The following is a 14,074-nucleotide window of genomic DNA, read 5'->3' on the forward strand; positions in this document are numbered from 1 at the left end:
AATTAGAGGATCAGAAAATTGACCCTTGAGCACTTCGCCAGCTTTGAGAATGCGCAGGTGGCTGTTAACATCCAGGCATGGACTCCACCCTCTATCAGCATGGTGGATTATGAGCAGTTCCTAGCATATCCCTTCATCCATGAATCTTTGAGAATTTGTTCCCAAATGTCTTTTAACAGTTACTGATAGAGATAGCATGCTGCAGCACTCACCAGTACTAAGTGTAAGTTCGGTGGGTTTTAGAATATTGACATAGTAGCCCAGCGATCACTATAATTTAACTTTGAAACATTGTATCACCTTGAGAAGACTCCATCAGCATCTCTTTCCACCTCCAGACTTGAACAACAGTAATCTACTTTCAGTCCTTATAGGTTTTCCTATGTGGATATATTATATAATTGGATTATTCAGTATGTGACCTGCCTATGTTCACTTAGAATGCTGTTGAAGATTGGTCTGTGTGGTAATATGGAGCAACTTCTTTTGTTTTTCCGGTTATTCATTATCTGGTGTATGGTTATGCCTAGTCTCACTTAACCTGTTCTTCATTTGATGGCATTTGAGTGGTTTCTACTTTGTGATTGTTACGAATAACACTCCTAATATTCACATATATATTTTTGTGTGGGTCTATTCATTTCTCTTATTATATATATAATTTAGAATTGCTTGAGCATATGATGTGAATGTATTTGGATCTCTGAGGAATTACCTGGCTAGTTTCTAAAGCGACTGTATCATTTTAACTTTTCACCGTAGACTTTGAATATGTATGCCAGTTTCTCCATATCCTTGCCAGTAACTGCTATTTGCTCTGACTGTCTCTCTTCTGTCTCCTCCCACCTCTGGTTTTGAGACAAGATCTTGCTACAAAGCCTCAGCTAGTCTGCAGGTTGCTAGTTAATAGCTCAGGTTGACCTGAATTTGTGGTGATCCTCTTGCCTCTGGCCTCTCAGGGTTGGGATTACAAATGTGAGCCACCGCAGTTCCTTTATCTATCTTTATTATAGTAATCCTAGGGGCATAAATTGCCATCTCTTTGAGGTTTTGATTTGTTATCCAATAAATTATTGTATGAAGTATTGTTTCCATAGTTTGTTTTGCCGTTGATTTCTAGTTTTATTCTACTATGATCTGATAGGATATGAGAAATGGTTTTGATTCTTCCTGAATTTGTTGGATCAAATATTCTGTAGATGTCCTGGCTGTCCTGGAACTCACTCTAGACCAGGCTTGCCTCAGGCTCACAGAGCTCCTCCTGCCTCTGTCTCCTGAGTGCTGGGGTGTGTCATTTTGGTCAGTTTTAAAATACACCCATTATTTGCAGTCACTTATTCATTCATTCCATGCTTTCTTGGCTTAATCCCCCATGTTACTCGAATGTGTTGGCTTTGCTGGGTGAGTTAGCTTTTTCGTTTAAAGCTTTTAATTTCTTTGTATTGCATTTTTGACATGTTGGTTCTGTGATGTTGTGGGGAGATCCTTTGGACATGTGCTTTTGGAGCTCTAAAAATTTTTACATTTGGATATCCATTTCTTTCTCGAGATCTGGAGGTTTTTCTTTGAATTTATTTACAAAGCCTCTAGTGTTTATCTCAGTTTTTTCTATTCTGTAGATTCTTAAATGTGTTCTCTCTTCTTGATCCTAGCCCTGAGTTCTTAGTTAAGTCTGTTGGTGATACTCTCCACTTTTTTATTTGGCTCAATAAGTTTTTCTTTTTTAGAATTTATTTAATTATTTCAAAACTTAGTTTCCTTGCTGAGTTTTCTTCCATGTTGTTGCTGACTTCTCAGCCATTTTCCTGACTTTACCTCTGTGTTGCTGGCTTTCCTCTCCAGAACCTAGATTGTGCAATTAAAAATAATGTCATTGGAGTCCCACAGCCAAACATTAGGTGGAGCTCAGGGAATCCTGCAAAAGAAGGGGAGAATGGATCATAAAAGCCAGATGGGTCAAGGACATCACAAGAAAACCCACAGAATCAGCCAACCTGGACTCATAGGGGCTCACAGAGACTGAATCAACAGCTAGGAAGCCTGCATGGGTCTAGCCCTCTACACATATGTGACAGTTGTAGAGCTTGGGTTTTTGTGGGACTCCCAACAGTGGGAAAGGAGCTGTCTCTGAATCTTTTGTCTGTGTTTGAGACCCTTTTCCTCATACTGGGTGCCTTGTCCAGCCTTAATATGAGGAGGTGCATAGTCTAACTACAACTTGATATGCCATGTTTGGTTGATATACATGGGAGGCCTGCCCTTTTCTGAAAGAAATGGAGGGAAGGTAGGTGGGAGGGGGTCTTTGGTCAGGTTGTAATATATGAAAGAAAAATACATTTTTAAAAAATTTTAGAGGGGGCTGGAGAGATGGCTCAGCGGTTAAGAGCATTGCCTGCTCTTCCAATTCTCAGCAACCACATGGTGGCTCACAACCATCTGTAATGAGGTCTGGTGCCCTCTTCTGGCAGGCATACACGCAGGAAGAATATTGTATACATAATAAATAAATAATTTAAAAAATTTAGAAAATACTGTCATTGGGCTCAGTAGTTATGAGCACTGGCTGCCCTTCCAGAGGACCCAGGTTCAACACCCACACAGCTAACAACAATCTATAACTCTAATTCCAGGTGATCCAGCATCCTCTTTTGGTCTGTGTTGGCACTGCACACACATGGTGCACAAGCATACATGTAGGCAGCATGCTCATACACATAAATGAAATAAAGATTTTAAAAAGCTATTATAGTTTGCTATTACCTGAAACGTATTATTTATTAAGGTGAATTGTCTGTAGTTACCTATTTGCTACTAATTCTCTCATCTTAGCTCACAGGGCCAAGGGTATATATAGGCTTGTACTTAATACTAGAATAGCTTAGGATCTTGTAAACACTTGAATTATGTTTCAATTAGACCCCTTCTCAGTCTCCTGATGGATGGGTAAGATCTGTGTGGGTTCAGTCTTCCCTAGTGTGTGCCTGTCAGTTTGAGCATGGTTTTGTGTGTTTGTAGGAGCTGATGTTGCCAATGTCTGCAATGAAGCTGCTTTGATTGCTGCAAGACACCTTTCAGATGCCATTAACGAGAAGCATTTTGAACAAGCGATTGAGCGAGTGATTGGTGGTAAGGCAGCTGAATATAACTGAGGTTTAAAGGCTGATGGTAGTCAACATGTTAGGTGGTATGTGGCAGCCATCCCAACACTTGGGAGGTGAGGGAGGAGGTTTTCAATTTTGAGCCCACTTTAGGGTAAAGGATGAGACCTTGTCTCTTTTTTAAAAGCTCATAAAAGAAAAAGTTCAGCCCTTGATTACTGTTTTGGCAAGATTGCAAGATCTACAAAGAAAGTATTTCCACACAGCTGTGGGGCTTGCCATGCAATCTCCGGGCTTACCTTGTGTGTGGTATTGAATTCTGTCTGTCTGTTTTTTGAGACAGGGTTTCTCTGTCTAGCTTTGACTGCCCTGGAACTCACCAGACTGGCCTTGAACTCACGGAGACTCTTAACCTGCCTCGGCCTCCTGGGCTCCCGGATTAAAGGCTCGCATCACTGCCTGGAGGCATTAAATTCTTACCACAGAGTCTTTTGGACTGTGTGTCAGGGAGTGACCTTCCTAGAGTGGCCTGTGTGGTGACTTGCCAGCCCTGAGTAGGAAGTTTGGGTCTATCACTAGGGCGTTATTTTCCTTCATCACCTCCCACTGGCAACAGACAACAAGCATCCTTATCTCAGGACTTGATGGTTCTGATTAACAAAACCAAACATAGTCATCCAGACTTCTCTATGAGTTTCCTGTTTCATACGACCTAAATGCTGAATTACATTTACATTTCTGTTGATTTTCCCCAAAATAATAAGTGGCTTAAAACAGTGGGTGGTTAGGATAAAAGCGAGCCTGAGGCAGAGATGAGAAATACACATTTTTATTGTAGTTGTATATATTTCAGACTTGACCCTTTTTTCTGATTTTGGTTAGAAAGTTTAGGCGGGTTAGTTGTTAAATTATGTCTTAAGCAATAAGGTTGTAGGGGCTGGAGAGATGGCTCAGCGGTTAAGAGCATTGCCTGCTCTTCCAAAGGTCCTGAGTTCAATTCCCAGCAACCACATGGTGGCTCACAACCATCTGTAATGAGGTCTGGTGCCCTCTTCTGGCCTGCAGGCATACACACAGACAGAAAGAACATTGTATACATAATAAATAAATATTTTTAAAAAAAAAGTAATGAGGTTGTAGCATTACATCGCTATTTTTTAATGTCATTGTCACCAAAATAGTGATTTGGGGTTTTTGTTATTAGGCTTGGAGAAAAAAACCCAAGTTCTGCAGCCCGAGGAGAAGAAGACCGTAGCTTACCACGAAGCAGGCCATGCGGTCGCCGGCTGGTATCTGGAGCATGCAGACCCGCTCTTAAAGGTGCCACAGAGTGTGTTGCAGCAGGCAGGCCAGCTTAGAGTGTGAGCAGTGACTGGAGAGATAGCAGATACAGTGTACCTTTGGAGGGATGTGGCAGAAACTAATGGTGGCTGAAGGAAATGCTTATATACATCCTCCTGCAGATAGAGCACAATTTTTGACAAAACCTTCTCTGTCACCCTAGAGATTGAACCTAGGACCTCATATATGCTGGATAAATCCTCTACCACTCAGCTATACCCCCCCAGCTCTTTTTTTTTATTTTATATTTATTTTGTATTTTTCAGTATGTGTGGTGTATATGTATGTATGTGTTCAAGTGTGGGGACACAAATATCTGCTTACACTTGGTGTGCTTGAGTGTGTAAGCCAGAGGTCAGTGTTAAGTGTCTTTCTCTAGAGCTTTCCATGTTATTCACCATTATCATTATGAAGGTGGCATCTCACTGATTTGGGGTATGTTGATTCAGCAAGACTAGCTGGCAGTCCCAGGAATCCTCCTGTCTCTGCCTTGTAAGTGCTAGGATTGCAGGCACCTGGCATCATAGTCAGGTTCTTCGGAAGGATCTGAACGCAGGTCCTAATGCTTGCATAGCAAGCGCTTTCCTGACTGAACCTTCTCCCTACTCCCTCTACTTTTTATTTTGGGGAGAATCTCACTGTTTCCCAGGTTGTCCTTGAGCTCACTCTGTAGTCAAGCCTTGACTTTTCACTCTTCAGAAGACCAGAGCCAGAAAGTGTCCACAACAGAGCAGGGTTGGGAGAGAGCAGCGTTGGTGGTGGTGAGGGTTGGAAATGCACCAGTCCCTGGCCTGAAGCGTTCTGTTACTATAACCCAGTGGGTAAAGGTGCTTGCCACCGAATCTGACAATTTGGGTTCAATCCCAGGATCCACCTGGTGGAATAAACATTCTGACATGCACACAGCCACACACATACACATAATCAATCAATAAAAAAGTTGATATTAAGACTTCATTGATATTTAAAACTTAGTCTTTGAGGTCCGGGCATGGTATCACATGCCTGTAATGTCAGCACTTGAGAGGCAGAGGCAAGAGGATTTTAAATTTGGGGTCAGTCTGGGCTACATAAAGAAACTAGCACTACTGGTGGTGTAAATCAGTGACAGAGCATTTGACCGGCGTGCATAATAGTGAACCCTGCCTGGGCAACCTAATAAGACCCCCAACTCAAAAGTAAACAAAAACAAACCCCACAAAACCCCAGCACCCTTGTCTTTGAGAAATGCCATTAAGAAAATGTGAAAGGGGGCTGGAGAGATGGCTCAGCGGTTAAGAGCACTGACTGCTCTTCCAGAGGTCCAAGGTTCAATTCCCAGCACCCTCATGGCAGCTAACAACTGTCTGTGACTCCAGTTTGAGAGGATCATGCAGATATACATGCAAACACAACACCAACGTGCATGAAATAAAGATGGCTAACAGAAAGAAAAACCCATGTAAAGAATGAAAATAAATATAAATATTAAAAAAGAAAAAAGAAAAAGAAAATGTGAAAGGGTTAGGTAGGCACATTGTGCTACACTCAGGAAGTAGAAGCTGGAAGACCAGGATTCCAGTTCAGCCTGGGCTGTATAGTAATATTCTGTCTCAAAATGTAGTCATTTTAAAAGGAAGTGGGGGAGAAAAGGCCACATTCTGGAAATGTTTGCCATAAATGTGACTGACAGAAGGTTTATATCTGAAAAAGTAAATCTTAAACTCAACGTAGTAAAACAGTAGATATATACACTTCATAAAATAAGGCACATTTTATAAACATTTTATAAACTAGGGAATTGCAAAGGCAGACATAGATACCAGAGCCACTTAGGAGTGGTTAGAATTTAGCAGGGTGTCGATGGCAAGGATGTGTGCACTACTTACAGGAGGTAAATGTTATCCTGACTTGATCCTCACCTAAAATGGGTGAAAATGGATTCTACACAAGGATTTTTCTGCTGTATTTATAGTGTAGTCAGCTAGAAACAACCCCGCTGTCCATCAAAAATAACCTGGAAGCCAGGCATGGTGGGCTCATGCTTGTAGTCCCAGCACTTCAGAGGGTAAAGCAGTAGGATTAACATGCTGTGAGCTCAAGGCCAGAGCTTAGGCAAGTGTGAGACCTTGCCTCAGAAAAACAACAAAAAACGGACACCTGCTGTATTTACAGCAGTAACATGCTGTAAAGCAGTAGAAATTAATAAGCAGGTTGTTAGTACACACAGCAGTATGGATGGATCTCAAAAACGGAGTAAAACCAGACACACAGTGCAGTCTGTGCGGTGGCACTTACGCACAATTCTAGAAAGGGTAAACTTGCCTGTTATAGGCTGGCATGTGGTTGCTTGGGACTGTGCATGGCAACTTGGGGGCATGATGGCAGCATTTATGTGTTAGTTATGGTTGGAAGTTGCTTCTAAAACTCATGTTTTAGGGTGTTGGGGAAATGGCTCAACAGTTAAGAACATTGGCTGTTCTTCCAGAGGACCTGGGTTCAATTCCCAGCACCCACATGGCAGCTCATAATTGTAACTCCACCCCAGGGTGTCCAACATACATGGTATACAGACACACATAAGCAGAGCAACCATAAGATAAAAATAAATATAAAACTTAAAAAAAACCACTGTAGGTCTGGAGGGATGGATCAGCCATTAAAGGCTAGGTTCACAGCCAAAAATATAAGAGTTTGGTTCCCATCACCCACAGCTGTCCCTCCAGGTACCAAATAAAAAATAAAGAAAAAGAAAAAAACCACTATATATGTTTAAAGTGGGTAGACTTTATATAGAGAAATCCTTTTCAATACAGTTTTCTAAAGATAAAGGAAATTGCCTAGGTTCATAAAAGGGACCTGGTAGGGCAAAGAAAGGTCTTGCGCATCTTGGCCCACCGTCCCCTTCGTCCTCTGAGGCACAGGTAACTGCTAGAATTGAGGAGACCTCAGCCAGCAGTCATCAGGACTCCTTTACTAAACAGCTGGTTTTAGTTTGCCTTTACAGAGGGCAGACGTGCTTTCCTGAACTCTGAGGTGAGAGTTTCCCTCCTGGCCCTTGCTAGACCAGGGCTGTGTTGGGAGTGGGAGCCTCACCGCTGTGCTTTCTACTCACCAGGTGTCCATCATTCCGCGTGGTAAGGGGCTGGGCTATGCTCAGTACTTGCCGAAGGAGCAGTATCTGTACACAAAGGAGCAGCTGCTGGACAGGATGTGCATGACTCTGGGTGGCCGCGTCTCCGAAGAGATCTTCTTTGGAAGAATTACAACCGGAGCCCAGGATGACTTGAGGAAGGTTACCCAGAGTGCCTATGCCCAGGTGAGTGTACCTGGGCTTTGCCTCCCTTTCTGTTAGCCTGGGAAGTCAGCCTTCGTGAAGGACTGAGGTGACACAGATGGTTCCCTAGTGTAGGTTCTTAAAGCAAGGATTCTTTCTTAAATTCACTGGAGAGATGGCTCAGAAGACTGTGTACTATTCTTGCAGAGGATCTACATTCTCTTCCCACAACTCATGTTGGGCAGCTGCTACTGCCTGTAACTCCAGATCTGAAACTTCTGGCCTCTAAGAGCATCTGGACTCATGTACAGACATACAAGGACATACACATATAAATAGTTTAAAATACTATAAAAACAAAACCTAACAAAAAGTCCACTAACACAATAAAAACTTTCTGGAAGGTAGTGGTGCCCTTTAATCCCAACACTCAAGAGGCAGAGGTAGATGGATCTCTTGAGTTTGAGGCCAGCCTGGTCTAAAGAGCTAGTTCCAGGACATCCAGGGCTACACAGAGAAATTCTATCAAAAACCAAACAAAAACAATAAAAACTTACAGGAAAAAAAAAGAGTATTTCAGTCTTCAGAGTTTTTCCTAAGAATCCTGTATGTAATAGTTACAGGTAGAGTTTAAAGTTTAGTTTTTTCAAAGCTTTTATTTTTCTGGGCAGGGTCTCTTGTTCAGGCTAGTCTCAAATTTGATGTATAGGTGAAGGTGACCTTGAATTCTCCTCTCAAGTGTTAGGGTTTCAGTATGGGCCACAGTGCCCAGCTGTAAAGTTTGATTTTTAAAAACGGTTTGTTATTTGATCTATATGAATGCTTTGGATGCATGTACGCATGTGTACCACGTATGCCTAGTGCCCTTGGAGGCCAAAAGTGTGCACAGGATCTCCTTGAACTGGAGTTTCAGATGGTTGTGACCTGCCATGTAGAACCAAACCTGGGTGCTCTAGAAGCCCTATACTTTAATTTTTATTTCCATGTCCCTGTTTGTCAGTGGAACTCGGGATCTCCCTACAGCCTGTCCCTTGCCCCTCCCCTAAGCAGCAGCCTCTCTTGACCTGTTCCCATTCCTGTGCTTTCTTTAGCTTTTACTGCTGGTTTCAGCAGCCCCAGCAGTAGGCTGTGTCCCCTGAGCAGACATGAGCCGTCTCTGTGGGAACGCTCTCCATTGAGGCAGCTCTTTGCTTATCGTCCATGTCTTGCTTTGAAAGTGGTCTCCCCTCCCCATGTGGTATCAGTGATTACTTATTATTTATTTTTTATTATTTATTACTTATTATTTGCTCTTATTTCTTTCTAGTTTAAGCCCATTTATTTGTGTTTGTTTTGGGTTTTTTGAGACAGGGTTTGTCTGTATAGCCCTGGTTGTCCTGGAACTCATTCTATAGACAGACTGACTTCAAGCTCTCAGAGATTTATGTCTCTGCCACCTGTGTACTGGGGTTAAAGGCCGTTGCCACCACACCCAGTCTAGTTTAATCTTTAAAAAAAATGTTTTTTCTGCAGTGTGTAGTTTTCTCTGTCTTCTAGCCCCCGGAGTCCTTCTGAGTCTGATTCACAGAGTCCATTCTGCTTCCTCCTGTATGCTTCATTTCTGGAACAGTGGGTCACAGTTTCCTCTGTGATGCAGACCTGTTTCCATCCTGATTTTCCTCTCTGAAAACATTATTCTGTGTTGTTTGTCTTTGAGGTCTCAGGAGTTGGGAGGTCAGGCTGTGGAGGTGGGGAAGCCTGTGCTTTCCACTCCTTGTCTCTGCCGCTTCCTGCTTGGATCAGAAACACCCCCTTCCCTTAGGATCCTTTCACTTCTGTTTTATGCCTATCTATGGGTGTTTTGCTTGCATGTGTCTGTGCACTGTGTACATGTGGAAGCCCTGGGAACTGGAGTGACAGAAGGTAGAGAGCCTTCACATAGGTCTGGGAACCATCTGTCACTCACATGGCCCCTTGGCTCCTTTGACACAGTCTGTGAAATATGCAGGTGTTGTCCCGTGTCCCGTGTTCTCAGGTTTAGACTGTCTTTTCACAGGAGAACTTCTTGGCAGTTTGATCTTACCAAGTGCTTTTTTTTTTTTTTTTTTTTTTTTAGTTTTTCGAGACAGGGTTTCTCTGTGGTTTTGGAGCCTGTCCTGGAACTAGCTCTGTAGACCAGGCTGGTCTCGAACTCACAGAGATCCGCCTGCCTCTGCCTCCCAAGTGCTGGGATTAAAGGCGTGCGCCACCACCGCCCGGCACCAAGTGCTTTTTTGTTTGTTTTGTTTTATTTAGTTTTTGTTTTTTGAGACAGAGTTTCTCTGTGTTGCCCTGGCTATCCTGGGACTTGCTTTGTAAACCAAGCTGTTCTTGAATTCAGACATACCCCTGCCTCTGCCTCCCAAGTGCTGGAATAAAGACGTGCACCACCACCACCAGCAATATCAATTGTTCTTTCTTCTTCCTGTCCCCCCACAAGTGAAATAGCCTGAGGGCTTCAGAGCTGCTGTAGTCTGCCCACTGCCTATCCACTTATTTTGTCCTGATTGTGCTCTGTATAAGTTTAAATCATGCTGCTACCCTTGGCTGTCATCTACAGAGTGTCTTTGTCCCCTGGCCTCTGTAAGTGTTCAAAGGTAAAGGTTCTTTTATCTAACCTTTTAATTATTGATGTTTTTCAGATTGTCCAGTTCGGCATGAATGAGAAGGTGGGGCAGATCTCATTTGACCTCCCACGCCAGGGGGACATGGTATTAGAGAAGCCTTACAGTGAAGCCACGGCGAGGATGATAGACGATGAAGTGAGGATACTCATTAATGATGCCTATAAAAGAACTGTGGCTCTTCTCACCGAGAAGAAGGCTGATGTAGAGAAGGTAGGTGCCAGCATATGGATGACTCTCTGCATGAGTGCTTTGGTTGTGTGTGTGTGCACGAGCAAGCATACAAACGTCAATCAGATGGTAATTCTGTAGAGCTGGTTCTCTCCTTCCACCTTTATGTGCCTTTAGGGATTAAATTTAGGTCATCAGGTTTGCTCAGAAAGTATCTCTACTTGCTGAGCCTTCTTGCCAGCCTCATTGGTTTGAGACAGGATTTTGCTGTGTAACCTTGACTGGCCTGGAACTCACTGGGTAGCAGGCTGGTGCCAATCTTCCCCTTCCTCTACCTCCTGAGTACTGGAATTACAGGGGTGAGTCACCTTATCTGGCTTTCTACAGGTGATTTAGTTGGTGTCTAGACTCAAGAATCCCTTCCTTCCTTCCGACCTCCTGTGCTCCTTCCCTCTGGTGTTGAGTGTTCCCCGTGACTGGGGTGCAGAAGCAGCACTATTCTGGTTCTTGTGTTAGGTGAAGAAAGTCTGTGAACGCGCAAAGGAGAATGTTAGGGCCAGCCTTATTCCCGTGTAAGATTATCTCACTCCTGCCTAGACTACATGTATTCAATATATACCAAAGAAATGTTTGGTGGAAGGAAAATGTGTTGAGTTGACTAAGGATCCTGACACTGTGGGTGTCAGAAGTATTTTGTGACCCAGCAGAGAAAAGGATGCAGATAAAGTGTTGAGCCTGTCGGGGGACCAGTCTACTGGGAGGAGAGGGCTTGAAGGCTTTGCTCTCCTATGCAGGTTGTGTGAGACCCTTCAGAATAAGGAGAACTAGCTTACACAGTACCAGCTAAACCTGCAACCTCCTGAGGTGTCATTATCCCCACTTCTTAGTGAAGAAACAATGCAGAGAGGCCATGTGGTGGCTTAAGGTCACAGAGTGGTGAGTGGCAGAGGCAGTGTTCTGACCCAGCTACAGCCCTTGCAGGTCCCCTCTCCTGTGCTATGTCCACAACGGCTGTGGGTGGTTTCCAAGCACTGGCAATGTGACCGGTCTGAGAGGTGCTGTGAGAGTGGCTGTTTGTATGCACAGACGTCCACGCTCACCCACGACTGCACTGTGTGCTTGCATCAGCGGAAGCCTAAAGCTTTTATTCCTCCTGCGCTCCATTCACACTTAGTTATGAGAAATGCACGCTGTCGGTTTGGTTTTGCTTGTCTAAGGATTTCAGATGAGGAATAGTGCCGAGGTGATGGTCACCTCAATAGCACATAATCTATTCTTCCCTCCTAAAAGCAAGTGTAACCTGCATTGCACATTTGTGCTTTACTTTCCTGCAGAGAAGTATTGGCATCCCTTTATTACAGCTACATAATCCTTAATTGTGTAGATGTGCCAAATGTGTTTGCCTTTTTGCTTATGAAGGACATTTCTGACTTCCGCTATATTACACATCTTACTCTTAAAAAATCATGTGATTTTATTTATGAGACATGTTCAGTTGTCTTTTTGATCTTTTTGGGGTTTGTTTTTTTAGATTTTTTTTGTTTTTTTGAGAAAGGGTTTCTCTGTGTAGCCCTGGCTGTCCTAGAACTCACTCTGTATCCAGGCTGGCCTTGAACACATAGAGATCCGCCTGCCTCTGCCTCCCAAGTGCTGGGATTAAAGGCATGCAACCACCACTGACCAGCCCATGTTTTATTTTTTAATATTACAGTCTTTTAATATGTATGAGTATTTGCCTGAATGCATGTATGTGCAGAGTGTGCATGTCTGGTGTTCTCAAAGACCAGAAGAGGGAGCTAGATGCTTTGGAACTGGAGTTACAAGATGGCAGTGAGCTGAGAACTGAACCCTGGTCCTCTGGAAGAGCAGCAAGTGCTCTTAACCACTGAGATACTCCTTGGGTTCTTATTAGAATGAATTCAGCTAAAAGCAAAAATCTTAACTTCTGAGTAAATTTTGCTGAGTAATTTTTAATGGAAATCGCTTGTATTTCAGGTTGCTCTTTTACTGTTAGAAAAGGAAGTATTAGATAAGAATGATATGGTTGAACTTCTGGGCCCCAGACCATTTACAGAAAAATCCACGTATGAAGAATTTGTGGAAGGCACCGGCAGCTTGGACGAGGACACTTCGCTCCCTGAGGGCCTTCAAGATTGGAACAAAGAGCGGGAGGAGAAAGAGAAAGAGGAGCCCCTGAGTGAGAAGATCGTCAGCTAGGCTCAGGGCTGGCCCTTACCTTGTCCTCCCAGGGCTTCAGCTTTCAGTTTCAGCAGCAGCAGCCCCAGTGCAAAGCCACCTGCTGACTGAGCCAGGCTGAGCAGAGGGCCTGCACTGCGCTTGCAGGAGTGCCAGCAACCCAGGCCTTTCAAGGGGACTCTCCTGCCCCTCAGCCTTGGCCTCACAAACAGTGGCCGGAACAGGAGAGATGATGACACCTGTCCTGTGGAATCCTATTCTGTGGTAGGAGAATGTTTTCCCGTTACCTGCTCTCCATTCTTCCTCCTTTGATATCTCTGCAGAAGTGCTGTATAAAATTCAGTTCGAGTCCTTTGATTCAAGCAAATATTTTAAAATTTGAATTCAGATCACTTATTGCTGTTTCAATAGAATGGTTTTCTATAGAGAACTAACATATTTAAAAACCTGAATGTATTGTGTAAATATGGATTCTTTACATCGGAAATAAAAGGTGGACATTGTACTTTTTTCCTGAACATGTGCAGGGTCACTATGCTGTGCTTATGTTTAGAGAACATAATGTCAGGAAATTAAGTGGTTTTCATTTTTGAAGATAAATTCTTCAAAATCTTACCCAACTGGTCTCATCAGCTGCCACAGAAAGCTGCAGCCCTCCAGATTTATGTCCTGGACTGGTGCTGTTGGAGCCAAGAATCAGTCGTTGGGAGCTGTGATAGCTGCATCAACTAGGTTCTCCCTGAGCTGAGCTGGCCATAACAGGTATGCATTGTGCCGTCTGGGCTCGGCTGTTCCTAGAGGGAATGATGGATCTGGGTCCCCAGCGGTGCTGGAGGTGTGTGTGCTTACTGCTGTCAGTCTCCAGCAGAGGGTTATAAAGATTGTACAACCGCAGATCAACTCCCATCTTCAAGTGCCATTATTTGAGCTTAGAGATACTGATTATTTTATTTTTTAAATTGGATCTACTCTAGCCCACTGGCCTGGAAGTCACCGTTGTAAGTCCACACTAGCACTGAACTGACAGCAGTTCCCTTAAAGTTTTCCTTAAAAGATTAATTTTTATCTTTTTATGTGCATGGGTATTTTGCCTGCATGTATGTCTGTGTACTCCATCTGTGCCTGGTGCCTGAAAAGGACAGAAGAGAGAGTATCAGATCCCCCCGGAGCTGGAGTTACAGGTAATTATAAGCTACCAGACTTGGGTGTTGGTAACTAAATTTGGGTCCTCTTCAAGAGCAGTGTGCTCTTAACTGTTGAGCCATGTCTCCAAACGCTGCTTTGTTTTTAAGTACTAGGATTATAAACCACCATGCCAATTTTGTATTTCTTTTTAGCTGCATCTTATAAAAAACATTCCAGCTTGCCTT

The 14,074-nt window shown here is 43.5% G+C and overlaps 1 protein-coding gene across 1 annotated transcript in view; it reads left to right on the forward strand.

The window, feature by feature from the left end:
* Afg3l2 (AFG3 like matrix AAA peptidase subunit 2) overlaps positions 1-13,214 on the forward strand; it is a 40,709-nt gene extending 27,495 nt beyond the window's left edge. Inside the window, exons 13-17 of the mRNA XM_050157891.1 lie at positions 3,016-3,126; positions 4,303-4,418; positions 7,537-7,737; positions 10,356-10,550; positions 12,504-13,214. Of these exons, the coding sequence (XP_050013848.1) occupies positions 3,016-3,126; positions 4,303-4,418; positions 7,537-7,737; positions 10,356-10,550; positions 12,504-12,725 (845 nt within the window). The 3' untranslated portion in view covers positions 12,726-13,214. The remainder of the gene's footprint in view (positions 1-3,015; positions 3,127-4,302; positions 4,419-7,536; positions 7,738-10,355; positions 10,551-12,503) is intronic.
* Positions 13,215-14,074: the final 860 nt, after the last annotated feature.

This window comes from Alexandromys fortis, unplaced genomic scaffold (assembly GCF_014885135.2).
Source record: "Alexandromys fortis isolate MF-2015 unplaced genomic scaffold, M_Fortis_MF-2015_v1.1 scaffold_94, whole genome shotgun sequence".
Lineage (NCBI taxonomy): Eukaryota > Metazoa > Chordata > Mammalia > Rodentia > Cricetidae > Alexandromys > Alexandromys fortis.